Source organism: Sinocyclocheilus rhinocerous, unplaced genomic scaffold (assembly GCF_001515625.1).
Source record: "Sinocyclocheilus rhinocerous isolate Xijiao unplaced genomic scaffold, SAMN03320098_v1.1 scaffold2201, whole genome shotgun sequence".
Classification (NCBI taxonomy): Eukaryota; Metazoa; Chordata; class Actinopteri; order Cypriniformes; family Cyprinidae; genus Sinocyclocheilus; species Sinocyclocheilus rhinocerous.
The window spans coordinates 59,275-75,718 of NW_015661877.1; the positions used below are offsets into that span (position 1 = coordinate 59,275).

The following is a 16,444-nucleotide window of genomic DNA, read 5'->3' on the forward strand; positions in this document are numbered from 1 at the left end:
CTGTTGTAATTCGGAATAGTTATTTTCTTCCCCAGCCTTCCTGCAACACCATGATCATGCATTATTTTCATTTGATTTATTTTAGGTCCCTTCCAGAACAAGTTCTTCTCCATCCCGCCTGTTTACGCCGATGGAGGGACCGATCATTCTGACTCATGCACGGCTCTGGCATATCGGAGCTGCTGGCCCTGAAGAATTAGGCCAGATTTGCCACACTTCACAACCCCAATGCACATTCCCGCGCGCTGCACGAGGGCGATTGTGAACAGAGTCTCATTATACCAACGTGGCACAATGAGAGAGCTCTGGCATATCGGAGCTGCTGGCCCTGAAGAATTAGGCCAGATTTGCCACACTTCACAACCCCGATGCACATTCCCTCGCGCTGCACGAGGGCGATTGTGAACAGAGTCTCATTATACCACCGTGGCACAATGAGAGTGGAAATCTTGGCACGCTTTGTCTTTACAAACCCAGCAGGCTTTTCAGACAGGGTTCAGATGTGTGTAGTGCTCTTTGTCTGCTAAGTGTGCCACAGACTGTATAATTGTGCTTTTACGGTGCTTTCAAGACCACCCACAACACCCTGCATCAGACGCAAACCTACACTTACCCAAAATGTCAGCACTGCTCTTTTGTTGTTTCGTTCAGGAAATGCAAATCTATATTTTCCTTTACTTTAGTTCTTTTAGTTCATTTCTTCTGCCTTTGCTTTAAACAACTGCAAACTTCTTTACAGTTTTTCATCAGGAAGTTGCCTATGAGCATATTTGAGCAAAGTGAAGTTGCAAGATAAACCATATATATGTAATTATTTAATTTTCTTGATTAATATTAAAGTAAAAATAGATTTTTTTTAGCAATTGCATAGAAATGCTTAAAATTGAGTTCTGTAGAAGCCACAAGTGAGTGATTGTAATGTGTTTTTATTTGAATATTTTGCAGTGAACATCAAATACAGTATATCGTTACTTCTACACAGTGATATTCAATAGTGTACTAAAATAGTATTTTGATTCCATCATTTGCAATGCTTTATTGGGATATGTAGTTTGTTTATATATTAGGGTTATTATAGTTAATTAACACTAAAAATAAACTAAAAATAAAATATGCAAAAACTTAAACTTATTTGATTTCAGCTAGTTGCCAAGGAAACATTTATCATTTTTAATTTAGTTTAACTTGATGTACTAAAAATTCAAACTGAAATCAAATGAATAAAAACTATATAGACATAATAAAAAAAAAGACGCAAACATAAAATGACACAAAAATTAAACTAAAATTAACTAAAATAATTAATTAAAAAAGTTAACTAAAATTAACACTAACTAAAATTAAAATGAAAACAGAAAATCTAAAATTAGAAACTAATTAAATATATTAATAAACACTATATTTAATTGATATATATTTTTCAGTAGCCATTACTCCAGTTATATTTATTTAATATGTATTTATTTAATATTTATTATATATTATATTATATTTATACTGTACACACACACACACACACACATACACACACACACATGAATGAAAATGAAAATGAAAATGAAAATGAAAATGAAAATGGATGGGAAAAAATGCATCAGAACCAACACTGAAAAAGTGGATGATCTCTGTTGCGGAAAGATTTTTTTATTATTATTATATCTACTTTTATATATGCACATTTCAGTATTTAAAAAAGAAGGGCTGAGTCAGTCTGTTGTGGCTAAATTTGTGAATCCTGACATCGCTGACATCACACTTGGAGATAAATTTGCGTAGGACCGAGACAAGGACCGAAACATGATCTCTGGGCCCGTCCACCCCGGAGCAGCTGTGAGAGGAGAGGAGCTGTTTGATAAGCAAACGTGTGAAAAAACTACGGACAGGACCGAAAACAGGATGTCACAGCAGGCCCCAGCGTTTGAACGTCAGGAAGAAAACTGCTGTTTCATTCACATAATTATGTGTCTGAAGAGAGGAAAGCCAGAGAGAGGAGAAGAGGAAGAGGGTAACCTGAGCAGCCCCACTAAATACGATCAACAGTTCTTTTCACACTGTAATATTATTTGAATTTAAAATAGCTGTTTTCTATGTGAATATCTGTTAAACTGTAATTTATTTCTGTGATCAAAGCTGAATTTTCAGCATCATTACTGTAGTCTTCAGTGTCACATGATCTTCAGAAATCATTCAAATATGCTGATTTGCTGCTCGAGAAACATTGCAGCTTGCCACACACAAACACACATATGACTTAATATGATTTCTGATTATTATACGTGTTGAAAACAGTTGTGCTGCTTCGTATTTTTGTGGAAACTGTGATACATTTTATTTTTCAGGATTCTTTGATGAACAGAAAGTTCAAAAGAACAGCATTTATTTGAAACAGAATTTTTTTGTACCGTTATAAATTACTTTACTGTCACTTTTTATTCATTTAATGCATCCTTGATGAATAAAAATATTGATTTCCTTTTAAAAAATCATTCTGACCTCAAACTTTTTAATGATATTGTATTTCTGATACTGATTGTGAGGTTATTCATTAATTTAGCATGACAACTTGTACGTATCATTAGATTCAAATTTGAAAAAGTCAGATTATTTAAGTTAAATTATTGGTTACATTCTATAATTATTGTTAAAAATTATTAGATTATATAAATACATTTATATATACTTTTTTCATCACTCTTTCATGATTAAAAAGTTTAAAAGAACAGCCTGCATTTGAAATATAAATGTCTTTACTGACACTTTTGATAAATTTAATATGTCCTTGCAAAATAAAAATATTCATTTCATTTTCTGGACTTACAGTACACAATCTACTGGTGTATTTTTCCAAATAATATATATATATATATATATATATATAAAACGTTTGTCTTCAGAATAATCAAATGTTGCATATGCTGTGAGAATAATTATCTCCATTTAAAAATGTAACCATCTCTGAAATAACTTTTCCTTATTTTCTGAACCAGTCCCTTCCAAACACCTGAATCCACTCTGGTATGTAATGTCCACTTATGACCACCCAATCAAATCTTGTTTGATGAAATCAAGTCCCGCCCTCCATTTTTCACATTGAATATCCTGTTTTACTTGGAAATACATTTCATTATGTAAGTAAAATTGGTTTAAAACTGTTTTTTTTTTTTTCATGATTATGAGGTGAACTGGTGCATTTGACTGAAGTGCTTTCCATGTTGTGTACATGCCTTCAGACTAACAGGCCCCTGAGCTTCACTGAGAAATGAGACAAGAAAATGGTAGGATTTCACTGCACTCAGACTTTCACCAGCAATCAGATGTGGAGCTGTTCAAAATTATGTAGTTATTTTGCTTCCCATTTTGCACAAATTTTATTTAGCAACTGAGTTGTGTGTTTTCTAACAACATTGAAGACTAGAAAGAAATCTAAGACTGACTAGTGTGTAATCATCAGCTCTGTGCCGGCATGCAGCGCTCACTCAGTATTTTGATTTATAGAGTTACACAGCTGGACCGTGCAATCATTTTTATTTCCAATGACATCATCTACAGGGTTTCCACACCTTCAACACTTATCTGGTTTGGGAAATATGACACCCCTGAGCAGTTTGCTGTGATTACTGGATAAGGATTTTAAAAATGTGAAAGTTTTCTAGAGAAAGAAGAATTAGCAATATTTTATATACTGTAGATAGACACTACTGGTCAAAAGCTCCATTTAAAGACAGAGATATTACTTATTGGACCAAAAGACAGTACACAGAATCTCGTGGATTACAATTTGCAACTAGACGGATGTACGGTTACTTCCTCTACAGTCAAAAATCTGGGTGTTATATTAGATAGCAACTTGTCTTTTGAAAATCATATTTCCCATGTTACAGTATGATTTTTTTTTTCTTTCTTTTTTTTTTTTCAAAGAAGTTTCTTCTGGTCACAGAGGCCAGATTTATTTGATTAAAATATACAGTAAAAACACTAATATTGTGAAATGTTATTAATTTTATTAAATTAATAATATTTCACAATATTAATAAATATTAACATTATTAATTATTATTATCAATTTAAAAGAACTGTTTTCTATTGTGATATATTGTAAAATGAAATTTATTTCTATGATGCAAAGCTGTATTTTCAGCATCATTACTCCAGTCTTCAGTGTCACATGATCTTCAGAAATCATGCTAATATGCTGATTTGTTGCTGAAGAAACATTTCTGATTATTATCAATGTTGAAAACTATTATGCTGCTTTTTTGTGGAAAGATTTTTCTGGAAACTGACATTTTATTTTGCAGGATTCTTTGATGAATAGAAAGTTCAAAAGAACAGCATTTATTTGAATTAGAATTTTTTTTGTAACATTATTAATGTCTTTATTTGATCAAATTTGATGCATCCTTGCTGAATAACTTTCCAAACTTTTGAATTCATCCTGATTTCCACAAAAATATTAAGCAGCCCTTTTTTTGCATACAGCTATCTATGTGATATTGAAACAAAACACAAATGAATACAGTTGTTCAGAAATAGGATTTTATTAGGATATTCTCTGTAATATCTCTTTGGGTTGAAATCTAAATTCTTTATAGAAACATATACAGATGGACTGTAAACATGCAAGAGAGAGATTTCGGGTGCTCTGGAAGACTGAATGCATCTTGGATGTTGGGGATGAAAAAGTTTGAAAGAAAAGATCACAGTTCTTTCTCTGCAGGCCACAGTCTGACCTGTGCATGCCGCAGTGGACCTTTGCTTCATTTATCAGTGGTATCATAGAGATTGATTAATGCCACCGACCGGGGGGGTTTCATTACGACAAAGGAGAATCAGTGTCTGATTGATGCGTTCAGACGGGAGGAGCTTTCAAAGGTCTCCTTCAATATAAAAACACATCAGCGTCTCCCACACTGGGAGTGTGTGTCCGCCCGGCAGGTCTCTTGCAGTTACGTCTTCCTCTACTTTGCTAAACTCTGTACTTTTGAGAGTTAAACACAGAAACAGCTTGATCAAGTGCGTACTGAAGAATGCTCCGCCACAGGAACTGTCATTTGCGTTGAGGACAAATGTGCAAACAACCATAATTTACCATCACCGTTATCAAAGTAACACCCATAGATGCAGTTTACCAAACATGGGAATGAAATTGAGCAATTTGCATGCTTTAGTTATTGGTAAAAGACAGCTGGGGGCAAAATTGTTCCAAACCCAACCTTGTTGAAAAAAACAGCATATGCTGGTTAGGTATGTTTTGAAGCATGGCTGATGGTTTGAGCTGGTTTAAGCTGGTCCTGAGCAGGAGCTAGTTGCTTAAGACCAGCTAAGGACCCGTTAAACCAGCTCAAACCAGCAGCCATGCTTCAAAACATACCTAACCAGCATATGCTGGTTTTTCCAAGTGAGCGGCTACCAACAGTATTGGTTTTTCAATGACTGATTCTAAAATTGTATTTTTGGTCCCCTTCAGAAATTAATATTTGGATGCCGCTTTGCTGTTTAGAGCAAAATTACAATGCCTTGTACAATACAGAGTTTTGGCCAAAACTGAATTAGCACAACATGCATCCTTCATGAATAAGGCAATTCTAAAATGCACAGGGAAAATATATAATAAACAATGGAAGATGTGTCGATTATAAATATATTTTGTACTGGGAAAATATTAATAAAAAATATGCTATTTCACCCAATTTATTTTCCAAGTTATTAGCTTAGCAACATGCTATTGTCAAACTCTGTGAACATCATTCTCTCAAGGCGGCTCGATAGGGTTTGGAACTTATTGTACATCAGTATGCAGCACATTTCTTTGGCATAAGTTAATGAAACTCAAAATCAGGTTGTTTTAAGGCCCTACTTCTTTGCATGCACTCAGTGTTAAAAATACGTTTCATAGCAATATATATAGCTCTCGCTTCGTCTCTTTCTCCAATTCAGTGCATTAATATCCCCACAGGGGCCCTCTGTGTGTTTGTTCCAACGCCTGCGTTTAAGGAAAAAAGGCAACACACAAACTAAACTGGGACAGTTGGGAAATGAGGAACACATGGTTCATTTAACACTCGTGCATCGGTTTCCCAGCCCCAGAGAAAAGCTTAGTGGTTTTCAATGTAAAATTATTCATCAGATGACACGTTCTTTAAGTTACGCTCAACAAATAACACTCGCTTCTCAACAGAAGTAACAGGACGGACTCATGAATCTTTCTATTTACAGAGAACCGGAGATGACATCGCTAAAGATACATCATTATCGCCCCCTATACTCTACAGTGCACTAGTCTGACATTATTGAGTGCACTCATTCAATCCCATAATGCACCACAATAATGAGTGGATAGGCCGCTACAGAATAGCCATGCAATGTGAGAAATGCAGCAAATTAATTTCTGAGTCTTCCCAGAAGTTGGAGTCCACAGCCACATCCAATGTCCGAATTCACTCATTTGTTTTCATTCACTCCTTCGAGTGGACTACATTAGTAAACTAATGTTGGGAATAGTAAATGAGGGTATAGGGGGCGATTTCGACAAAGCCACAGTGTAGGTCGTGAAAGGAAGTATCGGTTTGCAGCTTCATGTGTGACTTACACAAAATAACTTGAATGTTCTCGTACTGGCTGTGATAAGCCAAACGATCTCTTAAATACTCTCATGTAAAATAAATACAGCATAGTTTCCCAAATTGGAACACGGCTCCAGAAAGTCTTGGGTTTAGTTAGCGTGATAATCAAACAGTAGACTCTTTAGGACCCTCCTGGGCTGCGTTCCTGCAACCGTAGAGCCACTTTATGACCCGTGCATTTCTCTCGATAATGGACACACCTGTAGGGATCTGCTCGGCAAGCTCCTCCTGGAAAAGCCCATCACCGGAGTGTCGGGAAAACTCGCTTGGCTCCGAGCCGCCGCCTCCGATGCTCCTCAGTAGCAGCGAGAGCGTGTCAACTGAACTGGCCCCAGTTAGAAAGTTCTCCGGTCCGAGCCTTTCCACCATATCCAGGTCCAATCCACAGTAGTCGAAGAAGCGTTCCTGCTCGGACATGGCTAGCGAGCAGCGTAGTCGCAATTCTGACTTGGAGCGTTTCAAATCGGATCGCATCTGAGGAATGACTGGCTTCCATGGGTCCATGTCGTTATTGTTGGGATTCCCCGTGCTGTTTCGTAAACTGTTGATCATGCAGTTCTTTGATTGCTTCTCCTGAAAGCCAGTGTTGTCATTTTGCATCTCGGGCGTTGAGTGCTCTCGCTCGGATTTGCTCGATCGTCTAGTCTCGTTCCCACCATCGACAGTGTCTTTGTCATTGGACCAAGACATTCGTGAATCCCCGTCTCGAGAGGAAGAAGCCTTCTCCTCATTTATCACCATTTTCTGAGCCTCGTTACCACCGCTCTTTTCGCGCATGGATCCCTGGAAGAGTCGTCGTACAAAGCTGTATCCCTTGACCTCTAAGTTGCCGCTGGCATTTTCACCACTGCCGCTGGGACTCTTGCACTCTTTCTTCTGTCTGTAAATGACCAGGGAGTCTGGACGCAGCATGCGCTTGCCGTTGCTCCTGCGCATTATTGGAGCACTACGCGGGGCAACTAATGGAGCAATGGTTGGAGTTCTTGGAGAAGGTACGGGAAGCTTGTTTGCATTGTTGCAATTGTTGGTTTCCATTTCAGTTTCGTTCCGACAGTTCTCTTTCCTCGAATCGTCCTCATTTTCATCCCTGGAGAACAGCGGTGCAGTGAAAGGCGCCGTTTTATTTCGAGGCGGGAGAACAGGTGTTGAAGGAGTGGACACGGTGAAGTTGCGACGGGGCACCGGTGGAGGGGTTGCACAGGGCACTAACACGGGCTCCTGCTTTGTGTTGATGACCTGTTGACTCTTGACGTACTTTGCCTTGTCGGCTTCCAGACGCTCTACAGCACTGACGGAATGACCCCTGCTTCCGGCATCCATCTGCCTGCGCAGGTAATCGGGCCCCTTGTTCATGAGCCTCAGTGGAGAGGGTGAACCAATGGGAGTTAAGGGCTTCATTTTGGAGTTCTGGAAAAATGCATCCAAATAAAAAGGACAAAGCAGCTGCCTCGCCCTACAAAGAGAAGGAAACTCTCTGGAGATGAAACCAATGGTCTGATGATTCTTCGAGAGCTGACGTGTCTCGGAATATAGACGCTTTTAGGGATCCATTTATAGGACCCCTATGAACATAGATTTTTAGGCATTCTGAGAATCTGAGAGGTTTAAGCAACAGACCGGCTGTTGGGATTTGCAATACTTAGTCTCTTTACTGGGTGCTTTTGGAAAAGGGACAAATCGATATCTCCATGCAATATTTATACAGGCATTGGGATAAACGGGCAGGGCATGGGGAAATCCTTTTTCCGCAATCCTCAAATCCCAAATCAGATGTTTTCTTCACCACAGAGCATCAGAAATAGCTGCCAGTGCCCTTTTTCCTCCTTGTTTCGTCCCTTTTAACTTCCTTTCTTCTGTTGAACGTTTCAGAGAAGGTCGTCTTGGGGGAAGAGAGCTAATGAGCTCGATTATTTGCTTTTTGATAGCCGTCTAAGGTCTCTGGGTTAGGCTCCTATTGTTCTGCGGTGTTATGGTTGAGTTGACCTATACAGCTGGCACTGGGCACTTCAGAGTTTGATAGACAGAGGTCCTGTCCTTCTCCTTCTATACCTGGAGCCCTGTGGAAACAAAAACGGTAGAGACACAGTTAAGTCTTTTCAGCATTTCTCAAGGGAGATCCGATCTCCCAAGGCGTAGGCCATATGGCAGTGTGAACAGAAGTCCCTGTAGCTTTTTGTGAGCCGATGGAGTTGGCAGAAATTCATGTCTGGGGCCACTGGCAGTGCCATTAGCTTATGCATGGATTTAGTTGACTTCACAGTGCTCGCCTATTGAACTAGTCCTAAATAACAGTTCACTCGTACATATGTGCTGTCCTGCACAAATTTTGTGGGGGTTTTTTAGCTTTGAATGAATATGCATAATACATGACATACACTGTGAAGTCTGGATTGACGTTGAATGTTGCAAATGGAATTTTGCCCATTTACCCTCAGATGCATTTAGAAAGTCTATTAAGGGAAACTGTGACCATGTGCGTTCAGACTGCAGAGGTAATGGCCTTCACCATCAGCATTAGCTTAACCCACATGCCACATTTGCATTCCTTGAGGGCTTTGCTAAATAATGCATGACTGCATCCCTATTTTAGAGACCCCAAAATCAGCTTATAAAAAACATTTCCTTTAGGACTTAGGACTATTTACTGCATTTAATTTTGAACAAACTTCAGTGGCTTTTACAACTCTGCATGGTTTTAGTACATTTAGTACAACAGCACTAACAACTCAAATAATATGATTACAAAGCAAGAATTCTAGCTTAAAAATTTTTGCCTGCATGGTTGATTCTGAAAGGAAAGACATTCGAAACATGACGCATTAAAGTGCTATTTTCGTATTCCCTCACAGGAAAAAAAGACAACAACACAGCATTTTCAAGTGAATATGTCCATGTGACCTAGTAAATGGGAATAACTGCAGAACTGTGTTTTGTTTGCCAGTTTCACTATGAAGAGCAGCCGTTTACTGCAACTAAAAACAGGTGTGTGCTGCTAATTCGCAAGCTCTATTTTTCTCAATAGTCAGACTAAATCAACTACAAAGAGAAATCTGAAGGAGAAAAAAATCCCTTACATAAAAGAGACCCCATGCACTTATTTAAGATGACTTTCTACCGTACAACTACAGCACCTCTCATGTACCTCGACCCCCTCTGAAGCCCTTCGCTATAAATCCAGTCAAAAGGGGAACTGCAACATTTTCCAGATGTCAGACAGTCCGGGAAAAGCAGCGATTGTTTGGGAAAGAATTCTGAACAGGTGTTGAGCATGAGATGGATCTGAATTTAGGGACTTTCAGAAAGAAGTGAGAAACAGGGGGTCCAAACTCAGAAAACACCCCTTGTTTAGCCAGTTGGGCTAAGCAATTCAGCTAAAAGAGTCTTTAATTTTTCAGCCTTTTGGTTTGACTTTGTTGATATTCAAAATATACATTTGCTCTTAGATGAACCACCAGCCAAATAGACTCAAAATGTGTTCTACTTCTAAAAAAACTTCTAAAGGCAGAACCATTTTCAATTTTTTTTTCATTTATGCAATGCATAACAACAAACAAATATTTACCATCCTATATTTTTACTAAAACATTAGAATACATTTTTAAAAAGCCTTGTAGGGTCAACTGTAAACATGTTTGAGTGATATTTTAGTAATGCAAATGAATCACTGAATCAAAGTTTTGAATCGATTCATTAAAACAGATATTTTTTACCGACTCGTGGCAATAAATCAAACTAACTCTAACACTTTTCTTGCTATTTAAATCAGAGAAACTATTCAAACACTATTAAAACACACTCATACAAGTTACAAGAGATTGTGCGATACATTGTGAATATTACATTTATTTCCCAGCTCTATTAGCCAGTATCTACCACAATTGCACATTACCATTATCATCAGGTTAACATGCTAATGTAATCGAAATATGGTGCACAAACTACGACACAGTAATATGTTTCATAATTAGCACACATTATTATTAGCCTTGTCTACATCACTATGCGCTCAAGGCATTACCTCACTAATATAGATCTTTCCAAACCAGTGTAAAAGCTATCTGAATACTGGATCACCGTGTTTAGGACAGAGATAGGGCTAATAATAGCCGAGCAGAGGCTTGAACTAGAGATTTAATGACTGATAGAATAAAACGAACTCCCCCAAAACAGAGCCTAATAACTTTTTAAACAATAAAGTAAACATTAAATAATAATTAAGTAAATAAAAGCCACTTATTATAACAAAATTATTTTGCGGACAAGTACTATAAATGGTGTTCAATTGAGTGATTCGTCTGAGCTGATTCAATAAAGAAATTAGTGGTCTGACTGATTCACACAGATGACTCCTGTGATTTGATTCAGTCAGAATCGGTTCAATTGATTCATTCAAAAGAACCACATCAATGAACTTATTTGTTTGTGAACTGGACATTTAATTTGCAAGCTCATAACTCATCTAAAATATAAAGTCTGACACTACACTAAAAAATATGGAAATAAATCAAGTTGTAGGATATTGAACATTTTAAGAGAAAGTGAAACGTTTCTGTTTAGCACTGATCTACAGTAGGTCAAAACATTACAGCTCCACGTTTCATCACTGTACAGTTACTTCACAAGTTCACAGCAAAACCCAGAGCATTTGCTCTTTTACAGTGGGCTGCATTACTCTCATTGGCTCTAAAGAGGCAAATTAGTGACATGAATCTGTCTGTGCTCCTCTCTCTTTTGAGGGCTGAACTGCACCGTAGTAGCAGCGGCTCTTGATGGCTTGTAATTAACCCCTGCTAATCCAGCCTCCTCTCATCTCACTGGCTTTCATGCTGGTATTTCTTTGTGTCTCAGTGAAGTTGGTGGGCAGACCGTCTGCCTGCAGGGGAGGCCAAAACAGCCATCCAACAAGGTCAATGAGAAAACAGATGTTTTCTGTCAAGCTGCATCTAAAGCCATGATCTGCTGAAGACTTCACGCAAAGTAGCAACACGACCAAAAAAAGACAGTCTTAACCCATTTTACTAATCATAAAGGCCTCATTTATGGTTGAATATCCTGAAATATGTTCGATTATGGCAGGGAAAGGATTTAAAAACTGCGCACAAGGTTTAAAGTCGCAGCATATGTTATTTCGTACAGTTTTGTGTAACATTTATCGCGACACCAAACCTTAAAAGATGTTCATGATACAGCTGCTCGATTAAAAAAAAATCCATCCATGGCTCCGATTTTGAAACATCATGCATTTATTGAACTTTAAATAAATCTTCTTTTTAATAGTGGATTTCCTTGAACTGAAAAAAAAGAGAAAAAAATCATTAATAATGAAATAACATTAATTAAATTAGATTTTAACAATACTTTAAATGATTTAACTGTAAACGATCTAAATATTATAATTTAAATCATTGAATCAATATGAATTAATAATACAAAATAATAATAATAAATAATAACTTATTTTAGTAATATTTTAATAACTTATTAGATATTAGAACTTATTAATAACTTATTATTTAATAATTTATTAGATCAACAATATCTTGATTCCACACTTGTTGGAAGTCAAAATCGTTATTGAAAATAAAATTCAGCCCTAGTTTATGAAACATTATCCTTCTGTAATCTAATGAATTTCAGGATATTTAATGGGAAAATATATAGACCAAGGCTTTTTTTCGGCATAAAATGTTTTATGAAGACCAATATTTTTTCCTTAGGAATAAATATTAAAATGGTATTAATTTGTTTTATATTTTATTCCAAAGAACAAAATGCTTCACTGCTTGTTTTAGACAACAACAACAACAATACTATGCAAAACTATTTACTTAAAAAAAAAAATACATTTTTAGAAAACAGAAAATATCAAAATTAATTTTAATTCAGGATTTTTTTTTTTTTAATATTCCAAATATTCCATTATATTTGAATGTTTTGGAATAATGTAATAGTTCCAGACAATAAAACATATTATTTATAGTCCGTGCCATAAATTTAAACTGAAAGTTATTGCATCCAGTTGATAAAACTTTAATGCTTATGATTAAAAGCACCCACAAACAAAGCAGAATGTGTGTGTCCCACCCAGTCTGAGCAGCCCAAATACATGAAGTCCCATATTGGACTCCAAAATAAAACTACAAAAGGCTCAGGACGTCCATCACAGATCAGCTCCTGCATTATTTATCGGCGCAGACAATAGAGGCCTCTGGCTGTGGAGATAAGAGGCTGGACTCAATGCTGCGGCTCATTAGGAAGAAAAACAGAGAGAAAGAAAACACGTGACAATAAAACTCAACAGACACAAACACTCTAGCCACACAAAGGCAGAGGTAGCATAGATCTCTTGAGCATAGAGAGCTCCTGAGTGCCATTATGTAGTTGATGTATGACGGGCGGGGGCTGGACGGCCGTAGAAGGGTCACAAGGGACCTCTTTAAAACAGGACAGACCCCCCCAAACCCTCTCCAAATTATGAGGTGGACACTTAACTGACCCGATGGGTGTCTATTGTCATTCAAACGTGACAAATGTGAGCCGGAGACTTTGGTGACTGGATGGGCGTCCACTGCAGACGGCTTTCATGGGCTTGTCAAATGGGCACCGTTTACACCTGGTATTAATAACATCACTGATCTGATCACAGTCGGTCAGTGATGATGAACGCAGGTGTAAACGGGGTCTGGAATGTTTGTGATTCAATTATTTAAAGCAAATTCGCAGGTTGTCAGAAATGCATGTGGTCAGGTCAGTTTCAGAAAGCAATCAGGAACATATTTCACATGGAAAGCCAAAGAATTAAAACAAGAAATTATATTGTGCAAAAAGAAAATGAGGGCAAAATGTTTTATATTATAATTATGTTGTGCAAAAATTGACCAAAAAACTTTTGAAAAGCTATTTTGAAAACTGCAGTTGGTTGAGCACCTACTTTTTACATTTTCATAAAAAAAATAAACAATTCCCCTTCAAAGTTTTCATTATTGGAATAAAAAAATAAAATAAATAACCATTTTATTACTGTAAATTGAATTGAAAGTTCATAGTTCAACTGTAACAATATGTGTATTTGTTGCCTTAAATTTAATTTGTTGATTTTAATAAAAAAATGTCCATATATATATTATTATTTAATATAATTATTTAGAATTGACATAAAATAAAAAATAAATGATTACTATACTAAAATTGTATTTATTTATACTTTCTATGTGACATTCACCAGATCACATCACATTTCTAATAAACTTTCTAATAAATCTAGCATTGTATACTATGAATATCGTTGAGTCTGTGTGAATAAATGTACATTTGTGGTTAAAATGCAAATGTGTCCTAAAAAAACCACAACAAAAGACTGTCTAATGACCTTACATTAACCACTGAGCTAAAACTCATCTTTAAATCCATATTCTCACTTTATTATACTATAAAAGCCATAAAAGCCTGATGTATCAAATATAATACAAAACACATATGCATTTTTTTTTGTAAAGATTTGATTTAGATTTTGTCTAAAGGTTCAAGAAACTGCTCCGTTTAAAAAAAAATTGATTTGTCCGCCTGTTTTTCCATTTATATCAGGCTTTACAGGGTTAAGATGTTGTGTTAAGGCGTTCACACATCACATCAGTGGACTTTACCCTACTTTTCCATTAGTTACGTCATTAACTCCCTTGGTTCTTTTTTTTTTTTTTTACGCTGTAGAGGTCTGATAAAGGAGCTATAAATTTCACCAGTGTAAAACAAAATATCCTCCTATGAATGTGGACCTGGCCTCTCCATCTAATCCATGCATGAGAGCTGGACTCCATCCATGGCTCGGAGCCGGAAAGTTCAGACAGGAAGAGAAGGAGTTGCCTTGAGAAGTGCTAAAGGTTGTGCACGTCTATTATAGTGAAGGAAAAACACAAAGGGGCATGGAAACGTCTTGCTTTTCCTGAGTCAAATGCAAAGGTTTTGTGCGTGCAATGACAGGAAAGGTGAGGTGACCGGAATGAGGTTTAGAACATCTGTTCCTGAGGACTAATGCATACGTGGGTCAAAGACGTTAATATGTCCGCATCAAAATAAATTTACAGAAGTGATTATATGTCCATAGAAAGCACATTAAATGTAAGTAAAGTGTCTACTTTTAAGGTTTCAAATACGTTTTTGGAGAACAAAATGTTACAATTTGGTTGAAATAATGTTACATTGTCATTCAGTGTAACATAGAAGTTTTTTTTTTTTTAAACAACAATTTAAAGCAATATTACACTTTTTGTTTTTATGCTTAAACCCTTTTTCGTCTTTGACCCATGTGCATGCGAATATCTATTTGATATACATATATCTACCCTATGAATGTTCATCTTTTTGTCTAAGCAGTTTGTGGCTAGAATAAGCTTTGACATTATGCTGTAAAAACTAACTTTGTCTTAATAGAAAAGACCTGGGTTCAACTGCTGCTGGAGACCGTCTACATTTTTTTATTTCTGTATAACGTAATATATGTAATACATATATGAAACCTTATTGTAAAGTGTTGCCAAAATTTGATATGTAATATATAATAAAATAATTATTTTAATAAATAATACAAATTATATTAAATTGTAAATAATACAATATTAAAAATATAAAAAATTTATAAAAAAAAATATTACATTTTAAATAATAAAATTATATAATTATATAAAATTATCTTAAAATAAAAAACAAAAATACATTAGGACTGCTGCTGGAGATTGTCTAAATGATTCATTTCTGAAGCCAATCCAAGTGTTCACATTGCAGAACTTTAAATCTGCCTGATAAAGTTTACACAGGGAGTTCGGTCTGTTTACTGTGCCCATAACAAAGGTTCGCCGTATACATACGTTCCCTAATAAAAGGCCTCTGACGTGAAATACTAATTTAATATATTCTGGGCATGTAAAGGAGAAGTAATCTGATCTACATGCAGCCTTTTAAGAATCCACAAAACTAAGTTTTATGAACTGCCTAAAGCAAAGAGCAAGTGTGTAGAAAGAGCTGCTCAAATGCTGATCAGATTACCGATCATTTGGAAGGTTAAGTCTTAACTTGATTGCCATAATCTGCTCTCAGGGAACACAAGTGATAAAGTAGTTCAGTTTATTCCTCCGGAGCCTGACCAGTCAACACATTTACCAACCTCTAGTTCCCTCCGATAAAGCTGCTCTGGGCCGGCTGGTAGTGTGATGAGCCAGGCTCATGTTAAGGTCACCGCAGACACAAGTGTTAACGGCAAGGGTTCAAACAAACGTGACTTCTGGAAAGGGTCGAGGGTGATGGGATGATGGGGAGGAACGCCTGACCCCTCCAGTCATCCTGTCTGACATCAAACCATCAAATGTCATGTGGCACAACAATCCTGGACCCTGTTTTCACTCTATGACAGCAAACACAAAACACTACCAGCCATATTGCGTTGATTATCAATTGTGACCTGAATTCAACAACTGGCAAGCAAAAACACTTAACAAATCAATATAAATATATTATTTAATTATAATTTATGTATACATATATAGAGAGAGATTATTTTATTTATTTAGTCTTTATTTTACCATTAAGTAAATTTAAGAAATATATAATCATTTTTTGTAACATCATTTATAAAAAAAATATTATTATATAAATTATAATATTTTATTAACATGTTATATATATAGATATATATATATGTATATTAGGGCTGTGCGATTTGGGGGAAAATATCAAATTGTGATTTTTTTGACAGATATTGCGATTGCGATTTGATTTGCGATTTTAAATTTGCAAAGTCAAGCTTCAGCTCAATATTGCCAATAATGTGC

The 16,444-nt window shown here is 36.3% G+C and overlaps 1 protein-coding gene across 1 annotated transcript in view; it reads right to left on the bottom strand.

Moving 5' to 3' along the window:
• Positions 1-5,345: 5,345 nt before the first annotated feature.
• LOC107726719 (protein FAM110B-like) overlaps positions 5,346-16,444 on the bottom strand; it is a 15,530-nt gene continuing 4,431 nt past the window's right edge. Inside the window, exon 2 of the mRNA XM_016536411.1 lies at positions 5,346-8,680. Within this exon, the coding sequence (XP_016391897.1) occupies positions 6,729-8,021 (1,293 nt within the window). The 5' untranslated portion in view covers positions 8,022-8,680 and the 3' untranslated portion in view covers positions 5,346-6,728. The remainder of the gene's footprint in view (positions 8,681-16,444) is intronic.